The following is a 14940-nucleotide window of genomic DNA, read 5'->3' as shown; positions in this document are numbered from 1 at the left end:
AAATATTCTTTTTAAAATATAACAATACATTGTTTTCAATACATCAAACAAAACACTGCATAAAAAATAATTCTAGTATTACTATTCCCAGTATTACTAATACAACCTATTCAATATTATCTTATACGATCTACCAAACGACCCCTAATAACATAAAGTGTGTGCATACAGTTTTCTGATTGATCTCGTTGGATTAGTACGTAGAAAGATGACGTCTCTCCAATTTTCAATGGGTCATGCACAATTCCCCAGGAGGAAATAATCATTTTTCATTTTCAAAAGGGCAAGATGGGATGATAGCTAGGTATCTTTCTATCTCCTTTCCTTTCACAGGTTGTCAGATGGAAATCCTTCTTAGGGATGTAACAGAGCATTACTTTTTCATAATGGATGTATATATGCACTTCCTGGATTCAGATTTGTGCAAATTTGCGAGGTGGATGACATGTTTAGCTGCAGAAATGTGTTTTTTAAAGATGCTTGTAAAACACAGTAGAGAATATCCTTTACACAGTCCATATAGCCAAGGATGGTGCTGTCTATTTGTAAGACATCACTAGTCTTGAGAGCTAGAAGAATATTGCAATATAACAAGATACATCAAAGTTGAGCATAACTTACTAGTCAACATATAATGTATACAGCCTAAACAAAGCATGAAAGTCGATGTGGAAACTCTTGAGATATTGGCTCTTCCGGTCTGAATCCTTCTCTCCAGGTATTTACTTCAACTGAACAAAGCATGAAAGAAGTTTTTTGGGCAGTGGATCACATCTTTTGATGCACAATCACAACTACAATATCAAATTATTTCCATTATGCTTTTTCAAACCAGCAGTATATAACAAGGTCATATAAGTCAACAGATCTCTTTTATCCTTACTTTAATTCAATGGTTTTCTCAAACTCACACTACCAATTCAAGACTCCCAACAACCAAATTCACTTGAAGAAAAATCCCCAGAGTACAGAAAAATAACATCCGCATTAACTGATCTTTCAAGAGAACAACCAACAGCTCAACAAACATCCTTAATCTGAAGCAACTGTGAATTAGAATTATTAGATCACTTCCAAGGACAACTAAATGTTAAACTGAGTCTTCTCATAATATTTCAATCAAAACAAATGTAAAAGCCATAGCTCCGGTCCATCCTTCTTCCTCCTCAACAACCATTCCACAACCAATAGAAGGAAAAAGGAAACACAAATTATGCAAGGTATGGCAGTACATCAAAAAACAGAAAACCTAGTTCTTCCAGAGTGATGCAATATGCCAACCTATCTATCCTTTATATATCATATACAAGATAAGTAAATTGCAGTAGTGTTATGTATATGTGCTAAAACAATAAGATGGAAGCAAGGACAAGGTTGATAGTTCTAAAATGCAACTAGCTCTAAGTAAAGGGAATAGGTTATCCCGACACTCTTCTAATCTCTCTTTTCAACAACAAAAAAGAACAACATACACAACGTAATTCCAAAAGTGGGCTCTGGGGGGAAGGAAAGACGTACGGAAACCTTACCCATACCATTTTGGGATAGAGAGGTTTCCGGTAGACTATTGTCTCAAAGTAGAAAGAAAAATAAATACAATATAGCAATATGAACAAAGCAAAGAAGCAACAGCTAGCAGTAAAAAACGAAGAATAAGATACTGCACCAATACTACTTAAAAAAGAAGAGGCGGAGAGAAGACACCCCTTGCCTCTCCCACACAGAAGTGCTACAGCACTCAGTTACCTACGACCCTTTTACCCTAATCTTCGACCTCTGTACCTCCCCTTAGTTCTTCTTCGGCCTACCTCAACTTCGCACAGTCCTCTTCACATGCCCGAATCACTCTTGCTTCCTTCGCGTTATCTGCCAAGGAGGTCACTCCCACCTTGTTATGTATAACTTTGTTCCTAGTCCTATAAAACACTCTGCCCAACAAAAAAATACTCACTGTAATCCCATAAGCAGGGGTATGGGGATGGTAGGATGCACGTGGACCTTAACTCAACCTTGGTGAGATAGAGATTGTTTCCAATAGACTCTGCCCCATATATATAATTCCAAAAACAGAGTAACAAAACTCCCCACTTTGTGGGAATATACTGGGTATGTTGTGTTGTTGTTGCAGAGTAACTAAACAGAAGCCACTTATCGGTTGTAAATGATGCTGTAACTTATGTTCAGCTAGAAGGAGAACCTTGATTAAGGATAATTATTTCATTCCACCAGTGAGGATGACAACCATAAACAGCACAATGAGTTTTCGACTCCAATCAAACATTGTGAAAACAGCATAAAAGTATTTCTTGATACACAACAATTCCATCCTTGCACATGCTTCTCCCATAGCTCAATCGAAAAGCAGAGGAAAAATCAGAACAAACCTGGAAGCTACCAACTTATGAATGCTTCAGCAATTATACTTCCTTATCCTGGAGCAAAACAATGAACCAGAAACACCAAAACAATGACATTGACAATATCCAACACTGTTATATAATAGCAGAAGAAAAAAGGAAGAAAGAGTTTTATCAAACCAAAGTAAGGTGGATATTATAAATAACCACAAACTTTTTTACCAAAAGTATACATTGGAAGTGTGGCATCATACATCACACACAAGTAATAAACATCTATCCTTTTTTAAGTTTTTTTTTTTTTCTTTTTTATTTTTTTTATTTTTTTCCTCAATGGGAACTCTGCCCATTTTCAACACCTAGACCATACAAGACACCGGCATACTTTTCCAGTGAACCGCTAAAGAAGTTTTCTTTCAACTTCCTAAATGTACAAGCAGTGAGCAAGCTATCTGAACCCGCCTGATGACAAATACCAACCCTCTCAACCTCCAACAACTCCGCAAGCTTGTTCAATCCACCATGAAGGCTGTTGCAGAACTTCATCAAATGTTTGATGTCGAAAACAATAGGGAAATACACATTGATCAAGGTAAAGAAACCAGCTTGCGTATCAGGCAAATCCTGGCAAGTCAACAGCTTCAACAGGTATCCAAAATCATACCCACTATGAAAAGTAATCCAATGAACGCTATCATTCAGCACAATCCCTGACGACATCAAAAGCTCACCAAAACGAATAGCATCAATTCCCCTCTCATTGTTCATCTTGAAATCAATCCCGCTTTGGCGCAACAACTCAATCGAATCATTCGCGAAAACATCCTCATTCGGATTGAATTCACGGAAATTGAATTGCCAAATGCAGTACTTATCGGTTCCACACTTAGGCAAATTGCCATTCTCATCCGAAAATGTCAGCCCTAACTGAATCAACTTCAACATATCCACGTTATCCTTCAGCGTTTGGTAATGAAAATCATTACTATTCTTAAAATTCCCAACCGGCCGAATCACAACTCCAGGAAACTCCGTATCCATAGCAACAAACGGATAATCATCAACAATCTCCCTCATCAACGCGAATTCCTCCTCCAGATTGTCAATCCAAACCTCTCGAATGTGAATCGAGTCAGTTTTCAGCAAAATCGACATTTTTTTTCAATCAAATGAAAGAAAATTTTTTATCTTCACTAATTCCGACAATACAAATTTTGAATCGTCGGAATTAAAATAGATCTCTTTATATCTCCCAATTCAAAATCAGATCTGCAAAATCAAATGAAAATAAACTAAATTAACCCAACATAAAACAATAAAAAGCAAGCTCGGTGCACTACAGCTTATGAGAAAGGACAGGACCACAAGGATCAACTGCACGCAGCCTTACCTTGTTTCTGCGAGAGGCTGTTTTCCAAAAAAATTCAAATAAAAAAAACATTTTTCATAAATTAAAATACAAATAAACAACAGATCTATCAAAATTTACCTTACAAAATAACTAAAGATTGAAACTTTCAACCATGGATCGAAAACCCAATACTCCGAGACATGTATATATAAATAAATTTGTCGAGAGAGAGGGAGATTTGGAAGATTAGGGTTTCAACAGGAAAAAATTGAAAGCGGCGAAGAGGTATAAAAAAGATGAACTTTAGGGCAAAATGGAAGACTTTTTTTTTACTATGTTTTTTTTGAATTTTTGTTTTTGTTTTTTTTTTTTTCTTTTTCTAAGGGGAGAAAAAGAGATGGGCCTTCCCTTCTTGTCCACCTTCTCACAATTCCAAAACTACAAATATATAGTAAATGTTTTTTTTGAACTAAAATTTTTGGTTTTTTTAAAATTTGGAATATTTTGTGGAAATAAAAAATTGAAGGAGACAATTTGTTGGATGGTGGTTGTGTTAATGGCCCTTTTTTTTCCTCGTAAATATATTTTTTGCTTGAGGATTGAAGGGTTTTTGGTTTTTATTTTTACTTTTTTTTTGGTTATTTTTTTTTTTTAATGAATTTTTGGTTTTTTGATTGTTTTGGAGGTTTTGAGCGATCACGAGTTTGAAATGTGGTTTTATGTGGGAGGAAAAGAAAAAGGGTGAAATGTTGGTATTTACTAAATATATACATGTATTCTAATAATACTAATAATCGCGTAATGGAGCAAACAGATACATATAGTAATTTAAATTTTATAGTCATTATGATGATAATATTAAAATTTCAAAAGGGAAGGATTAAAAAGTAATCCACAATGACGAACCAACTTTATAAATCCAAAATCGTGAAAGGGAAGGATTGAAAAGTAAAAGAAAGGTTGGTCATTGTCAATGAAGAACATGTAACGCACCTCTTTTAGTAAACAACATAATCGACTGCACATGAAGTGTTGACGTGATTAGAATAAATAATTTAGAAGTGAGCAGTGGCGGGCGAAAAATTATACTATTTATATATGGTTAAAATAATTTTTTATGTATATATAGTATATATAATTTGTGTGTGCACTTTCGAACCCCCCTTAATGAACATCTTGGCTCCACCACTCGGAGTGAGGAAGAGAAATGAAAACTTTTAAGAGCGTCTAAATACTGGGAAGGTAGGATGTACACAAATTTTATTTCTATCTTTGTAAGGTAGGGAATTTGTTTTTAATAGATTCTTGCCTCAAAAACAAAAGATTTTTGAAGCAGAATTGTAAGAAAGATATGACAGCAAAATAGCAAGAAACGAGATAAATACAACAACAGGTAATAATGCATATTGAAATGCAACTCCTAAATTAGCAATTTCGGAAATTCAATTAGTGGGCAAGATGAGTCATGGCTTCATGGGAGAGATGATGTATTGAACCAGTCGATTGTGACTCGTAAGGCATTAACAGTAAGGCATAACACCTCATAATCCTTTTAAACTTGACATGTCCTATTCAGGAAAAATTATATACACATTTTAATGTGTATCTTGTTAGAAGCAACAGCAATGGAATCATTAATCCTCGATGGGAGCTTTTTGGGACAATAGCTCAAAGTTGTGCTCTAACAATAATCGACGTTTAAGAAGAATCAATATTCTGATAATCCAAACGACTAATGCTGAGCTTGGATTTGTTTTTTCGCATATGGAAACTTTGCCAAGAGTTTTCTCCAATCAAACGTTGGTGCACAATTTGAATGATTCCCATCTAATTACCACATAAAAAACTTCGTGGCGTGCTACCTGTTTCGCATTTATTCTTGTTTTCAAGGCTTAGTTGGCGTTCAGCCTTCATGTATTCCCTCCGGGTTTACAAATTATTGTTTTCCAGATGGGGTGAATAAAACTGAAAAAGATGCAACCGAAGTGCCTTGTCCCTGGCCCTCCTCACAGATTGTGTTATAACTAGCCTTCCTGACTGCTTGTGATGCCATATTAATAACCACAAATAAAACACGAGGGTAAATCCAAAATCTCTCAATCAACTGAGGGAAGTAACAAACTAAACAGAGCAGGAAAGAGAGCAGGAAAGAATTATCACTTAATTGTTACCATTTGCAACAGAGAAAATGCTTTCAACAGCGGAAAATACTAGTAAAGTCTGGGTACACTATTAATTAGTCTGTTTCTACAGAGAAAATTCAGCTAACAAGCCGTTAGGAAATACTTCTATTGAATGACGATGACCACGAAGAAAGATGTACTCAGAGCCACCTCCAATATGAGGCAAAAAGCAAAAGAAAATTGTATGTGATCCAGAGAACTCATGCCATTCAAAGATCTTTACTTGCTTTCAGTAACTGGGAAGTAGACACCCTCTGCTGCCAACCAAACATTATCTGCACGTTTTTCTCTAACACCGCAAACCTGCAACATGCATACATGGAGATTTTAAGGCTATGAAGGAAGCAGAAGATAGGATAACATTACATTTGGAACTATCACGATGTTAGTACAATCTTATGCTCTCACCTCTTGCTGACCTCCAGCAATTCGGGTGTATTTCTTGTCATGACTGTGGAGATAACCTCCAGTGTCCACATGCTGAAACCTGATTCTTTGGTCTTGCCTCCAAGTTTTCCCACTGCCCTCAATTTCGAGTCTACCAAGGGGGAGAAAGAAGAAACAGATCAAACAAAGAGGTGGTGGTTACTAAAGGCCAAGAAGGCAGCACATGTCAGCCTGTATCCAAAGACTGATCCAGCCTTACCTCCAATAGTCCCCAGTATCAGATTCATTGTCATCACCGAAGCAGCTGACCTGCAAAATTGTCCACCAATTAATTTCAGCTGGAAAACATCGGAGAAAGCAATATTCAACCGCAGTTGATATCATAACATTAAAACCAAAAAGGAATTATTGAGACATCAGAAACAACAGTTAATGTGCTACATTGCGAGCACAGAAAGAGGCACCTAAAATCATAGCAGCACTTCCAGCCCGAGTCCCCCCCAACAAAATAAGAGCACACAAGCATATTGTCTTTTACTTAAAGCTATCATTAGTCCCTCGTGTGAACAAAAATTCCTCATTTAATTGTCATGTACTCTTTGATGCCTTTTATTGGGGATCAACTTCATCAAAAAAATTCCTTATCTGATTGAACATTATAACATGGTGTGTCCTATTGTTGAGGCCATCAATGATGTTAATCAAGTGAACCTTTCAAACTAACATTGTAATCTTTATTTAACTCAACCATGAGATGAAATTTTGTTTTTAATCAAGTGAACATAAAGCTGTTAGCATCCTTAAAACTAACATTGTAATTTTTATTCAACTCAACCATGAGGTGAAATTTTGTTTTACCGCAAACTGAGATGCAAATGTTTTTTTTTTTTATTTTTGGTAAGTAATTGACACTGGGACTGTTGTTGTTGTTGTTTTGGTAAGTAATTAAGCTGCCAATTTGCTTTCCAACAATGACTATTTATTGCCAAAATTCATATGTAATTTAGAAAGGAGTTATAATCATATATATTATGAACACATTTGCATAAGAAAACCTATATTCGGCGTAAACACCAACTGAATGTAATGTATTGACATCAACAATAAAATGTAACACGCCAATTTGGTGATGTTACTTAATGGGGAAAAATGCATATTTTACAATATTTGTCAGGGACCAACATAAGGAAACTAATTGCCTCCTTTAATTGTTTAATAGAGAACAATGTACCTCGTGTGATAACTCACATCATAGAACCCACACAGCTGTTTGCATAAAATAATATATTGGTATTATATCAATGTAAGCCAAAGAAATATTGACTCTGATAAATGATAAAATGTAACACTCAGGTCATAGGGAAATCTTTCTTTTGAGAAACTACATTTTCACGTAATGCTAAACGCGTAACCATAACTATACTGCAATCAAAATGAGAATTCATCTAGATGCCTTTTTGTTACTTCCATAGTTCCACAACAAATAATCAAGGTCATTTTCCCTTTGGAGCTCAAAATGTTTTACCCCAGCTAAATAAAAGTACGGCGAAAAGATGGTAACAGTTTGAGGTCAAGTTGATTGCTCCTAGGTAAAAGGATATCTGCCTTAGGATATTATCTGCCTCACAAATTTTCAAGTGAAAAATACAATATTTCAATCACGTGATGTGATGAAGGATGTTAAGATCCTTTGAGCACTTTGGGGAAAGATATATTGAGTTGTAGATTGCATACCTTAGTTTTTCTTTTCCTTTATGAAAAAATGGCATATCATATCTTCTGATGAATCAAAAATAAACCCAAAAACAAATGGAAATCTCCCCTACTAGGTCTACGTGAGCATGGATTTTTTTCCTTTTTTGACAAGTAATAAAGAACACGGGGACGGATTATTTAAGCACCTTACATGCTAGTTTTCATGGTGAACTGGCATTTATATTTGTCGATGAATCTAAAAGATAAACTAAGGCAAATGCAGGTAGAAGTTTCCCAGACAAACCTCACATATGTTATGCTCGTATATAAAAGAACAACCACTTTCTACTATTCTTTATATAGTGTAAAATTATTATGGATGAACATGAAAACTATAGCTAAAGTTGTCAATAGTTGTTTCTTGTACTCCTAAATTTAAAAAGGTCAAGGATAAAGTGGGATGCATAAACATACCATCTAGTATCCAGATGCAAGAAGAAAGAAAATACATGAGACGCATAAACGAACCTCCATATTCCCTGATATGGGAGATGCATGCAAATGGCTATGCAACCATCTTCTGGTCTTCATATGTTGCAGCCTGATGATACTTCCACTCTTAATAGGATCACCTTGCTTGGACGAGTCGGTACTCCTAACAACCTGGTAAGAAATCACAGATCAATTAGAACAACACCAAAAGCTAATGAAGTTAAATACATTGTGTAGAGAATGCAAAAAGATAACACTTCAAGACAATCATCTAACGTACCCAGTAACTGTTAGCATCATCTACGCCGGGAAATCCAGTGACTGATTGCTGTCCACTGCCAGAACCATATGGCACATCATGGGAATGCAACCTAAACTTTGTCTTCTCATGCATCAACTTAATCGTGGATCCATATGTAATCTACAAAAACATAAACAGATTAGTGCCATTTAGGTGTTATGGCCCTCTACAATCATCGGTAGAATAAAAACACAACTACTGCCAAATTATCATTGGGTTCTATTAAACTTTAGATCCCAGCGCGTACACTCATGGTATTTCACTGCGTATATTGTCGTTATTGCATCCTAACACCCATATTTTATTAAGATACTCCCTATGACCCAATTTATGAGGCACAATTGGAATTTCTAGAGTATTTTAATTTGTTAATTATTGCAATTCATAATAGTCTTTGAATATATAAATTTCATTTCAATAAATTTAAAGCTTTTATGTGCAAATTGACCATCAAAGTACAGAAGTTTGAATCTCAGAAATTCGTGAAACATAAATTGAGACAGAGCGAGAAAATTAAAACATAAGCTAGAACAAATTCAATTTCCAATTAAGCTTGTCATGAAGGATAACAGTTACAAGAGCGAATTTATAGCCTAAAAATGAAGCACGTCTTTCCATAGAAACTAGACGTTTTATGCATGTATTTTTAAGGCTCAATGATGCACTTGTTGAATGTTGAGTTATTTCCCTCATCAATTCTCACTTGACACATTTTTTCCTTCTTTGTTACCGGTGCAACCATGTTCTAGAATTTCTAGATTCGCCTCTGACAGCTACAGGGAAGTATATTTCATTACCTGGACACCTTCGGAAGCAGCGGAAACAGGCGTAGATACATAATCAGAATCAAGCGTGAGAAAAAGGAAGAGAGCGAGACCGAAGAATGAAATTGCCATGAGAAGTAATAGCAATATGAACCAGGTTCTTTGCCAAAATGGAAGATCAAGTTCCGATTCAGATGAAGATTCTTTAAGTACTATTCGCTTCGACCCCGATGCCGCAGCTTGATTCAACGTCGACGGCGGTGCTGATTTCCTTCTAGTAAGTGTATTATGCTGTTGATTTTGGCCGGAAGGAGCCACGATGAAGCTCTTTACGGATGCCCGGTGGAGCTCCGACGATTGTTCCGATTTATATTTTTTCTGATTTCCGACGATGTCGATGATCGTTTTGTGGGCTTTGGATGCAAAGAGGCGTTTTAGCTTCCTGCTGCCACGTTGGAGGAGTAGCCTGAGCAAATCAGTTTTCTACACGTGGAAATGTTGATGATGTGTCGAGTTTTGGTTGGTGGAGCATGGCTGTTGTCTACGTGGCGATGAAGACTAAACCGATTGATACGGTACTTGACTACTTGTATAGGCTTCTTACCCAAATTTACTGGTCAAACAAACATTTCACACAGTGTAATTCAATAACTTTTTTTTTTTTGAATTAGCCAAATTACTTTAAAAAAATATTATTCTTTTCAAATTTACCTTTTTTTTGTCATTTTTCAAATTTTTTTTGGGGGTAAAATTGTAAATATAACCACCATATACTTAACATTATCATCAATAAAACAAGCTAAAAGCACCTCGACATCTCAATCCTTTAGCAAGCAAGAAGGCATCCTCAGTGAGGAAAGCTACTTACATACTCCATTCGTTCAAAACATAATGATGTAATTTTATTTTTAGTCTATTTTTTAAAAAAAAAGAATGAATCTTTTTTTTTCCACAACACTTTAATTCAATTTTTTACGTGATATATTTAAGATCACAAAATTTTCAAAAGTTTTTTTATTTTCTTAACTTTGTACCAAGTCAAAATAGATCAATCTTTTTGAAATTGTCGGAGTATATAATATTTGCATTAGTACTTGTGCAGTGTCTTATACAAACAAAAAATCCAGTCTATCTAGTAGCTCTTAATTGTGTAATTACCCTCAATATACATCATTGTATATGTAATCTGCCCTTTTAATCTGCGTAATGACCCTCAATATACATCATTGTATATGCAATCTGTCCTTTTAATCTGTGTAATATTGACCCTCAAAATACATCATTGCATATGCAATCTGCCCTTTAAACAAAGCTTTAAACAACTTTCAATTACGAGCCCTTCAAGTGGAATATATCATTGCCTCCCCAATGGCTATACTTAATCTTATTCTGAATTGATTTTTAGTGTTCCATTTTAATTCCTGAAAGGATGTATCCTACATTTTCATGCTGTAAACTGACTCTAATTAATTACATCATTACTTCTCTTAACATTTTTAAACTGTACACGTTCAACAAATAAATGACGACTGGTTTAAAAAACAATAGTATTACACAAACAACATTGCTGACCATCCACTGAGATGTTCATCCGAATCAATCTCTTTTTGTAATTAAGCAACTTCTCCTTAACAACAAGCCACATAATAAATCTGAGTTGAGTGATTACAACAGTATAACCTTAATTAAAGCCAATGTCTCCGAGATTTAAAGTAATCGAAGAGTAGAACTCAGATGCAGAATTCCAGATATATATATACTGATAAAGCAAAAGATTTAAATTCTCAGGTTAGTTTCATTGGCTCCACAAGACGATGCACCTCATACTCTTGTTTGAAACTTGTATGCGTTCAACTAGTAGGGATGTTGTACAAGGATCTAAAGGAACATAAACTTGATGTGACTTCTTTGAGTTCTGCTAAAATGTAACCATCATGTTGCATCTGTCATGCTTCAGAGAGAATTAAATGCGGATAAGAAAGCTCAAGCTATGTTACATTCATTAAGATTTTCAGCAATGTCATGTGTGATGACCTTGTTGAAATTTATGTGCCTTGACTTGTGCATTTTCTAATGTGAACAATTTATTAGATTGCTAATAAAAACTTGAGTGGCTTAATTAGGAAGAGAACTTTGACATGGTACATTACCGGTGAAAATCACTTTATTCAAGCTCTGCTTGTACTAGGATTAGTTGTTGGCAGGACTATTGTGCCTTCTACGGGTGGTGTCAACCGAGAAGGGAAATAAAAGTTTCTCTTTAACCTTCTTTCAAGTACCTTATTAGGTTTAGATACAAGCAAAGAGGGGCGCCCTATATTATTGATGATTATGTCTCATTTGCTATATTTTAGCATGTATGTGCATGTGGATATTTGACATTTGACAATGCTTTAATTAGTGATTCGTTACATGACTATTTTAGGCTTTGATTCAGAAATAGGGGCCTGTTTATATTGTCCTTGGAGTTATTATTCTCCTCTCCTGGGTTACAACAAAAAATTGGTGATGCTTCCATATAGATTAAGCTTGGTAACAAAAACACCGATGAATACCTCTTCCTGCTTGTCACCATCAGACTCTGCACCCAACCCAGTCAACTGTTTGGGAAAAAATGGACTATTTTTCCCGCCCCTTTCGGACCGCTTTCGGACCGCTTTCAAGCAAAAAATAATAGAGAAATTAAAAAAAATAACAACACAAAGATTTAACATGGAAAACTCCCCAATTGAAGAAAAACCACGAGCCTCTCAGAAAAATATTCACTATATGGAAATTATTACACCATACAATCTACAATATTTTTCTCACACACCCTCACTTCCTAAAATGCTATTCTCAAAGAGATCTCCAAGAGAATCATCTCTAAAGCCCCTTAATAGTAAATAAGGAAAAAAATATTTTTGTGTGTTTCAACAATGAAGGAGGTGGAGTTTATTTATAACTCTCAACCTCCTCCCAAACCAAGTAGATTTTCGATGTGGGAGGCAAAACTTTTCTTTCTTCAAAAACTTCAACAAATCTCCACCTTTTGGAGAGAAGAAAATTCAATCCGTTGACCTTTTATAGTTGTCCAACTACACATAACAAAATCAGTTCTCTACCTGACTCTAAACTCGACCAACCATGTATGGCTGCAACTTTCAAATTAGCTGCTACTGACAATCATAATTCTAAATTCAAGAATTATGATACCCCCACCATAAAGAGTACCTCCACTCAGATTGAAAAAACAATCCAAGAATTTTCACTTGAAATTACTTCCCAATTTCAAAAATTTCATTTTCGGCACATGTCGAAAAAACCTGCTAATAACTTATGGTGCAACCCTCTTGTTGATTTCTTGAGAGTTCATTAGTCATCGACATCCTTTCCACCACACACCCTGCATTACCTATCAATCAATGCCCATGTGCAAACTTGTGGACCAGCTACCAATTAAACATCCTCTTACATGGCAATTCTAAAGGCAGCATTCATGCCATGAGGATTTTCATCTTTCTTTACAAAGAAATATCATTCCACTATTCTAGGGAGACAACATTGTCAACATTTTCTTTGGAGCTTCCAGCCGAACTAGCCCCATTATTTGGACAATTATTTTTAACATGTCCCGATTGTTTACAATTCCAGCAGATAACCTTCTGCTTAGAGCTTTGCTTTCATTTTTCTTTAACAACAAGAGCTGAATCTTCTAGAGATTTTTCATCTTCATTCTTCATTCTTTCTCCTCAGTCAGTTATGAGAAAATCACAGTTTCCTTCCCATACATTAAAATGAGTTACATGTGCTTGTAGGAAGATGGAAGAGACCAGATAAGTCGAAGTGTCTTGTCTTCATCATCAATTTTTACTCCAATAGATTCAAATTCAGAAACAATCTCATTCAAGACACTCAGATGATCAGAAATAGTTATACCTTCATCCATTTGTAATTTATGAAATTGCTCCTTCAAATATAACCTATTTGAAATACTTTTGGTTTGGTACAATTCTTCAAGTTTCTCCCACAACTCCTTTGTTGTAAATAATCCAATCACATTAGCAAGAACATTTTTAGCTAAACACAAGCGAATTTGACTTGCTGCTTTCATGTCTAGCTCTTCTTATTCTTCACCACTAATTCTAGATTTTTCTGAGTCTTTACTGCTTTCAGATTTTTCTGAATCCTTATCACCTTTTCCGCTAGTTGGTCTCTGTTTCAATGCTTTGTGTAATTCCACAAGCCAAAATTAATTCTCCCATCAAATTTCTCAATCTCAAATTTTGTCCCATCTAGTTTATCAGTACTAATAAATGGACAATAGTAATGTAAAGTACCCACTAAATTAGTTCCCAGGAAAGAGAGGTGGATCACAAGGGATACACTTAAGTACCAAGTCTTTCCTTAGCCAGAACCTCTTTAGACTGTACTTATTTCCACTATTACCAAATATACAAGTACCCACTTATTTCCACTATTACCAAATATACAAGTACCCCAAAGTAACTCCACCAGAATAGCAAACTTAGCCGGAATCAGACTCTACTTGCTACTCCACCGGGACGAAACTTCTGCTTGAGAACAATAATTCTAATTCAGAAATTTTTTCTGATGTGGAAGATCAGACAAAGCTGCAACCACAGAGCATACTAAAATTTTAAAAGAATTATTCCACACCGAAGGCTCTGACACCACTTGTTTGGGAGAAAATAGACCACTTGTTTGGGAGAAAATAGACTATTTTTTTCGCCCCTTCCGGACCGCTTTCAAGCAGAAAATAATAGAGAAATTAAAGAGATAACAACACAAAGATTTAACGTGAAAAACTCCCCAATTGAAGAAAAACCACGGCCTCTCAGAAAAATATTCACTATATGAAAATTATTACACCATACAATACACAATATTTTTCTTACACACCCTCACTTCCTAAAATACTATTCTCAAGATCTCCAATAATAAACAAGGAAAAGAATATTTTTGTGTGTTTCAACAATGAAGGAGGTGGAGTTTATTTATAACTCTCAACCTACTCCCAAACCAAGTAGATTTTCGATGTGGGAGGCAAAACTTTTCTTTCTTCAAAAACTTCAACATCAACTACGTCAGATTATCAGTTGTCCAACACCTCTTTTGCATGCTTTTCAGTTGACGGTTGCAACCATGTCAGTTTTATAGCGTTAGGCAAAGTAACCGTGATGAACTATGTCGTTTTTTGATTATTTCCTTTGACATAGGCCTTGATAATTAATTTTAAAACACGAGAGGTTTTCGATCTTGAAACATCTAACAATCATGGGATGATAACAATACAATCATTATGCTGGGCAGCTAGTAATAAAGAGATGGAATACAGGAAAACCGAGTTTGTTATGGCACTTGAACGAGTTGGAGAGGCTGAAAAACAAGGTGAATCAGGAATGACCAG

General features: G+C 35.4%; 2 protein-coding genes across 2 annotated transcripts; both read right to left on the bottom strand.

Annotated features, from left to right (window-relative positions):
* Window positions 1-2526: 2526 nt before the first annotated feature.
* LOC107861991 (probable CCR4-associated factor 1 homolog 7) lies at window positions 2527-4141 on the bottom strand. Its single transcript, XM_016707416.2, has 2 exons — window positions 3847-4141; window positions 2527-3626 (listed from the first exon to the last, which is right to left on the bottom strand). The coding sequence occupies exon 2, from the start codon at window positions 3510-3512 to the stop codon at window positions 2688-2690; it is 825 nt and encodes a 274-aa protein (XP_016562902.1). The 5' UTR covers window positions 3513-3626; window positions 3847-4141; the 3' UTR covers window positions 2527-2687.
* A 1705-nt stretch (window positions 4142-5846) lies between these two features.
* Window positions 5847-10350, bottom strand: LOC107861990 (stromal cell-derived factor 2-like protein). Its single transcript, XM_016707415.2, has 6 exons — window positions 9564-10350; window positions 8746-8886; window positions 8502-8636; window positions 6538-6587; window positions 6300-6429; window positions 5847-6194 (listed from the first exon to the last, which is right to left on the bottom strand). The coding sequence occupies exons 1-6, from the start codon at window positions 9660-9662 to the stop codon at window positions 6111-6113; spliced, it is 639 nt and encodes a 212-aa protein (XP_016562901.1). The 5' UTR covers window positions 9663-10350; the 3' UTR covers window positions 5847-6110.
* Window positions 10351-14940: the final 4590 nt, after the last annotated feature.

Source organism: Capsicum annuum, chromosome 3 (assembly GCF_002878395.1).
Source record: "Capsicum annuum cultivar UCD-10X-F1 chromosome 3, UCD10Xv1.1, whole genome shotgun sequence".
Taxonomy (NCBI): Eukaryota; Viridiplantae; Streptophyta; class Magnoliopsida; order Solanales; family Solanaceae; genus Capsicum; species Capsicum annuum.
Note: the sequence above shows the minus strand (reverse complement) of the source record. Positions and strands in the feature narration are given on the sequence as shown.

What these genes read in the sequence shown, in the direction of transcription:
- LOC107861990 (XM_016707415.2), bottom strand. Translation starts at nt 9,662, where the DNA reads ATGGCAATTTCATTCTTCGGTCTCGCTCTCTTCCTTTTTCTCACGCTT. An exon ending in CTGCTTCCGAAGGTGTCCAG is followed by an intron (nt 8,887 to 9,563) that starts GTAATGAAATAT and finishes ATGTTTTTGTAG; the next exon opens with ATTACATATGGATCCACGAT. An exon ending in GATACTGGGGACTATTGGAG is followed by an intron (nt 6,430 to 6,537) that starts GTAAGGCTGGAT and finishes CCCCCTTGGTAG; the next exon opens with ACTCGAAATTGAGGGCAGTG.
- LOC107861991 (XM_016707416.2), bottom strand. Translation starts at nt 3,512, where the DNA reads ATGTCGATTTTGCTGAAAACTGACTCGATTCACATTCGAGAGGTTTGG.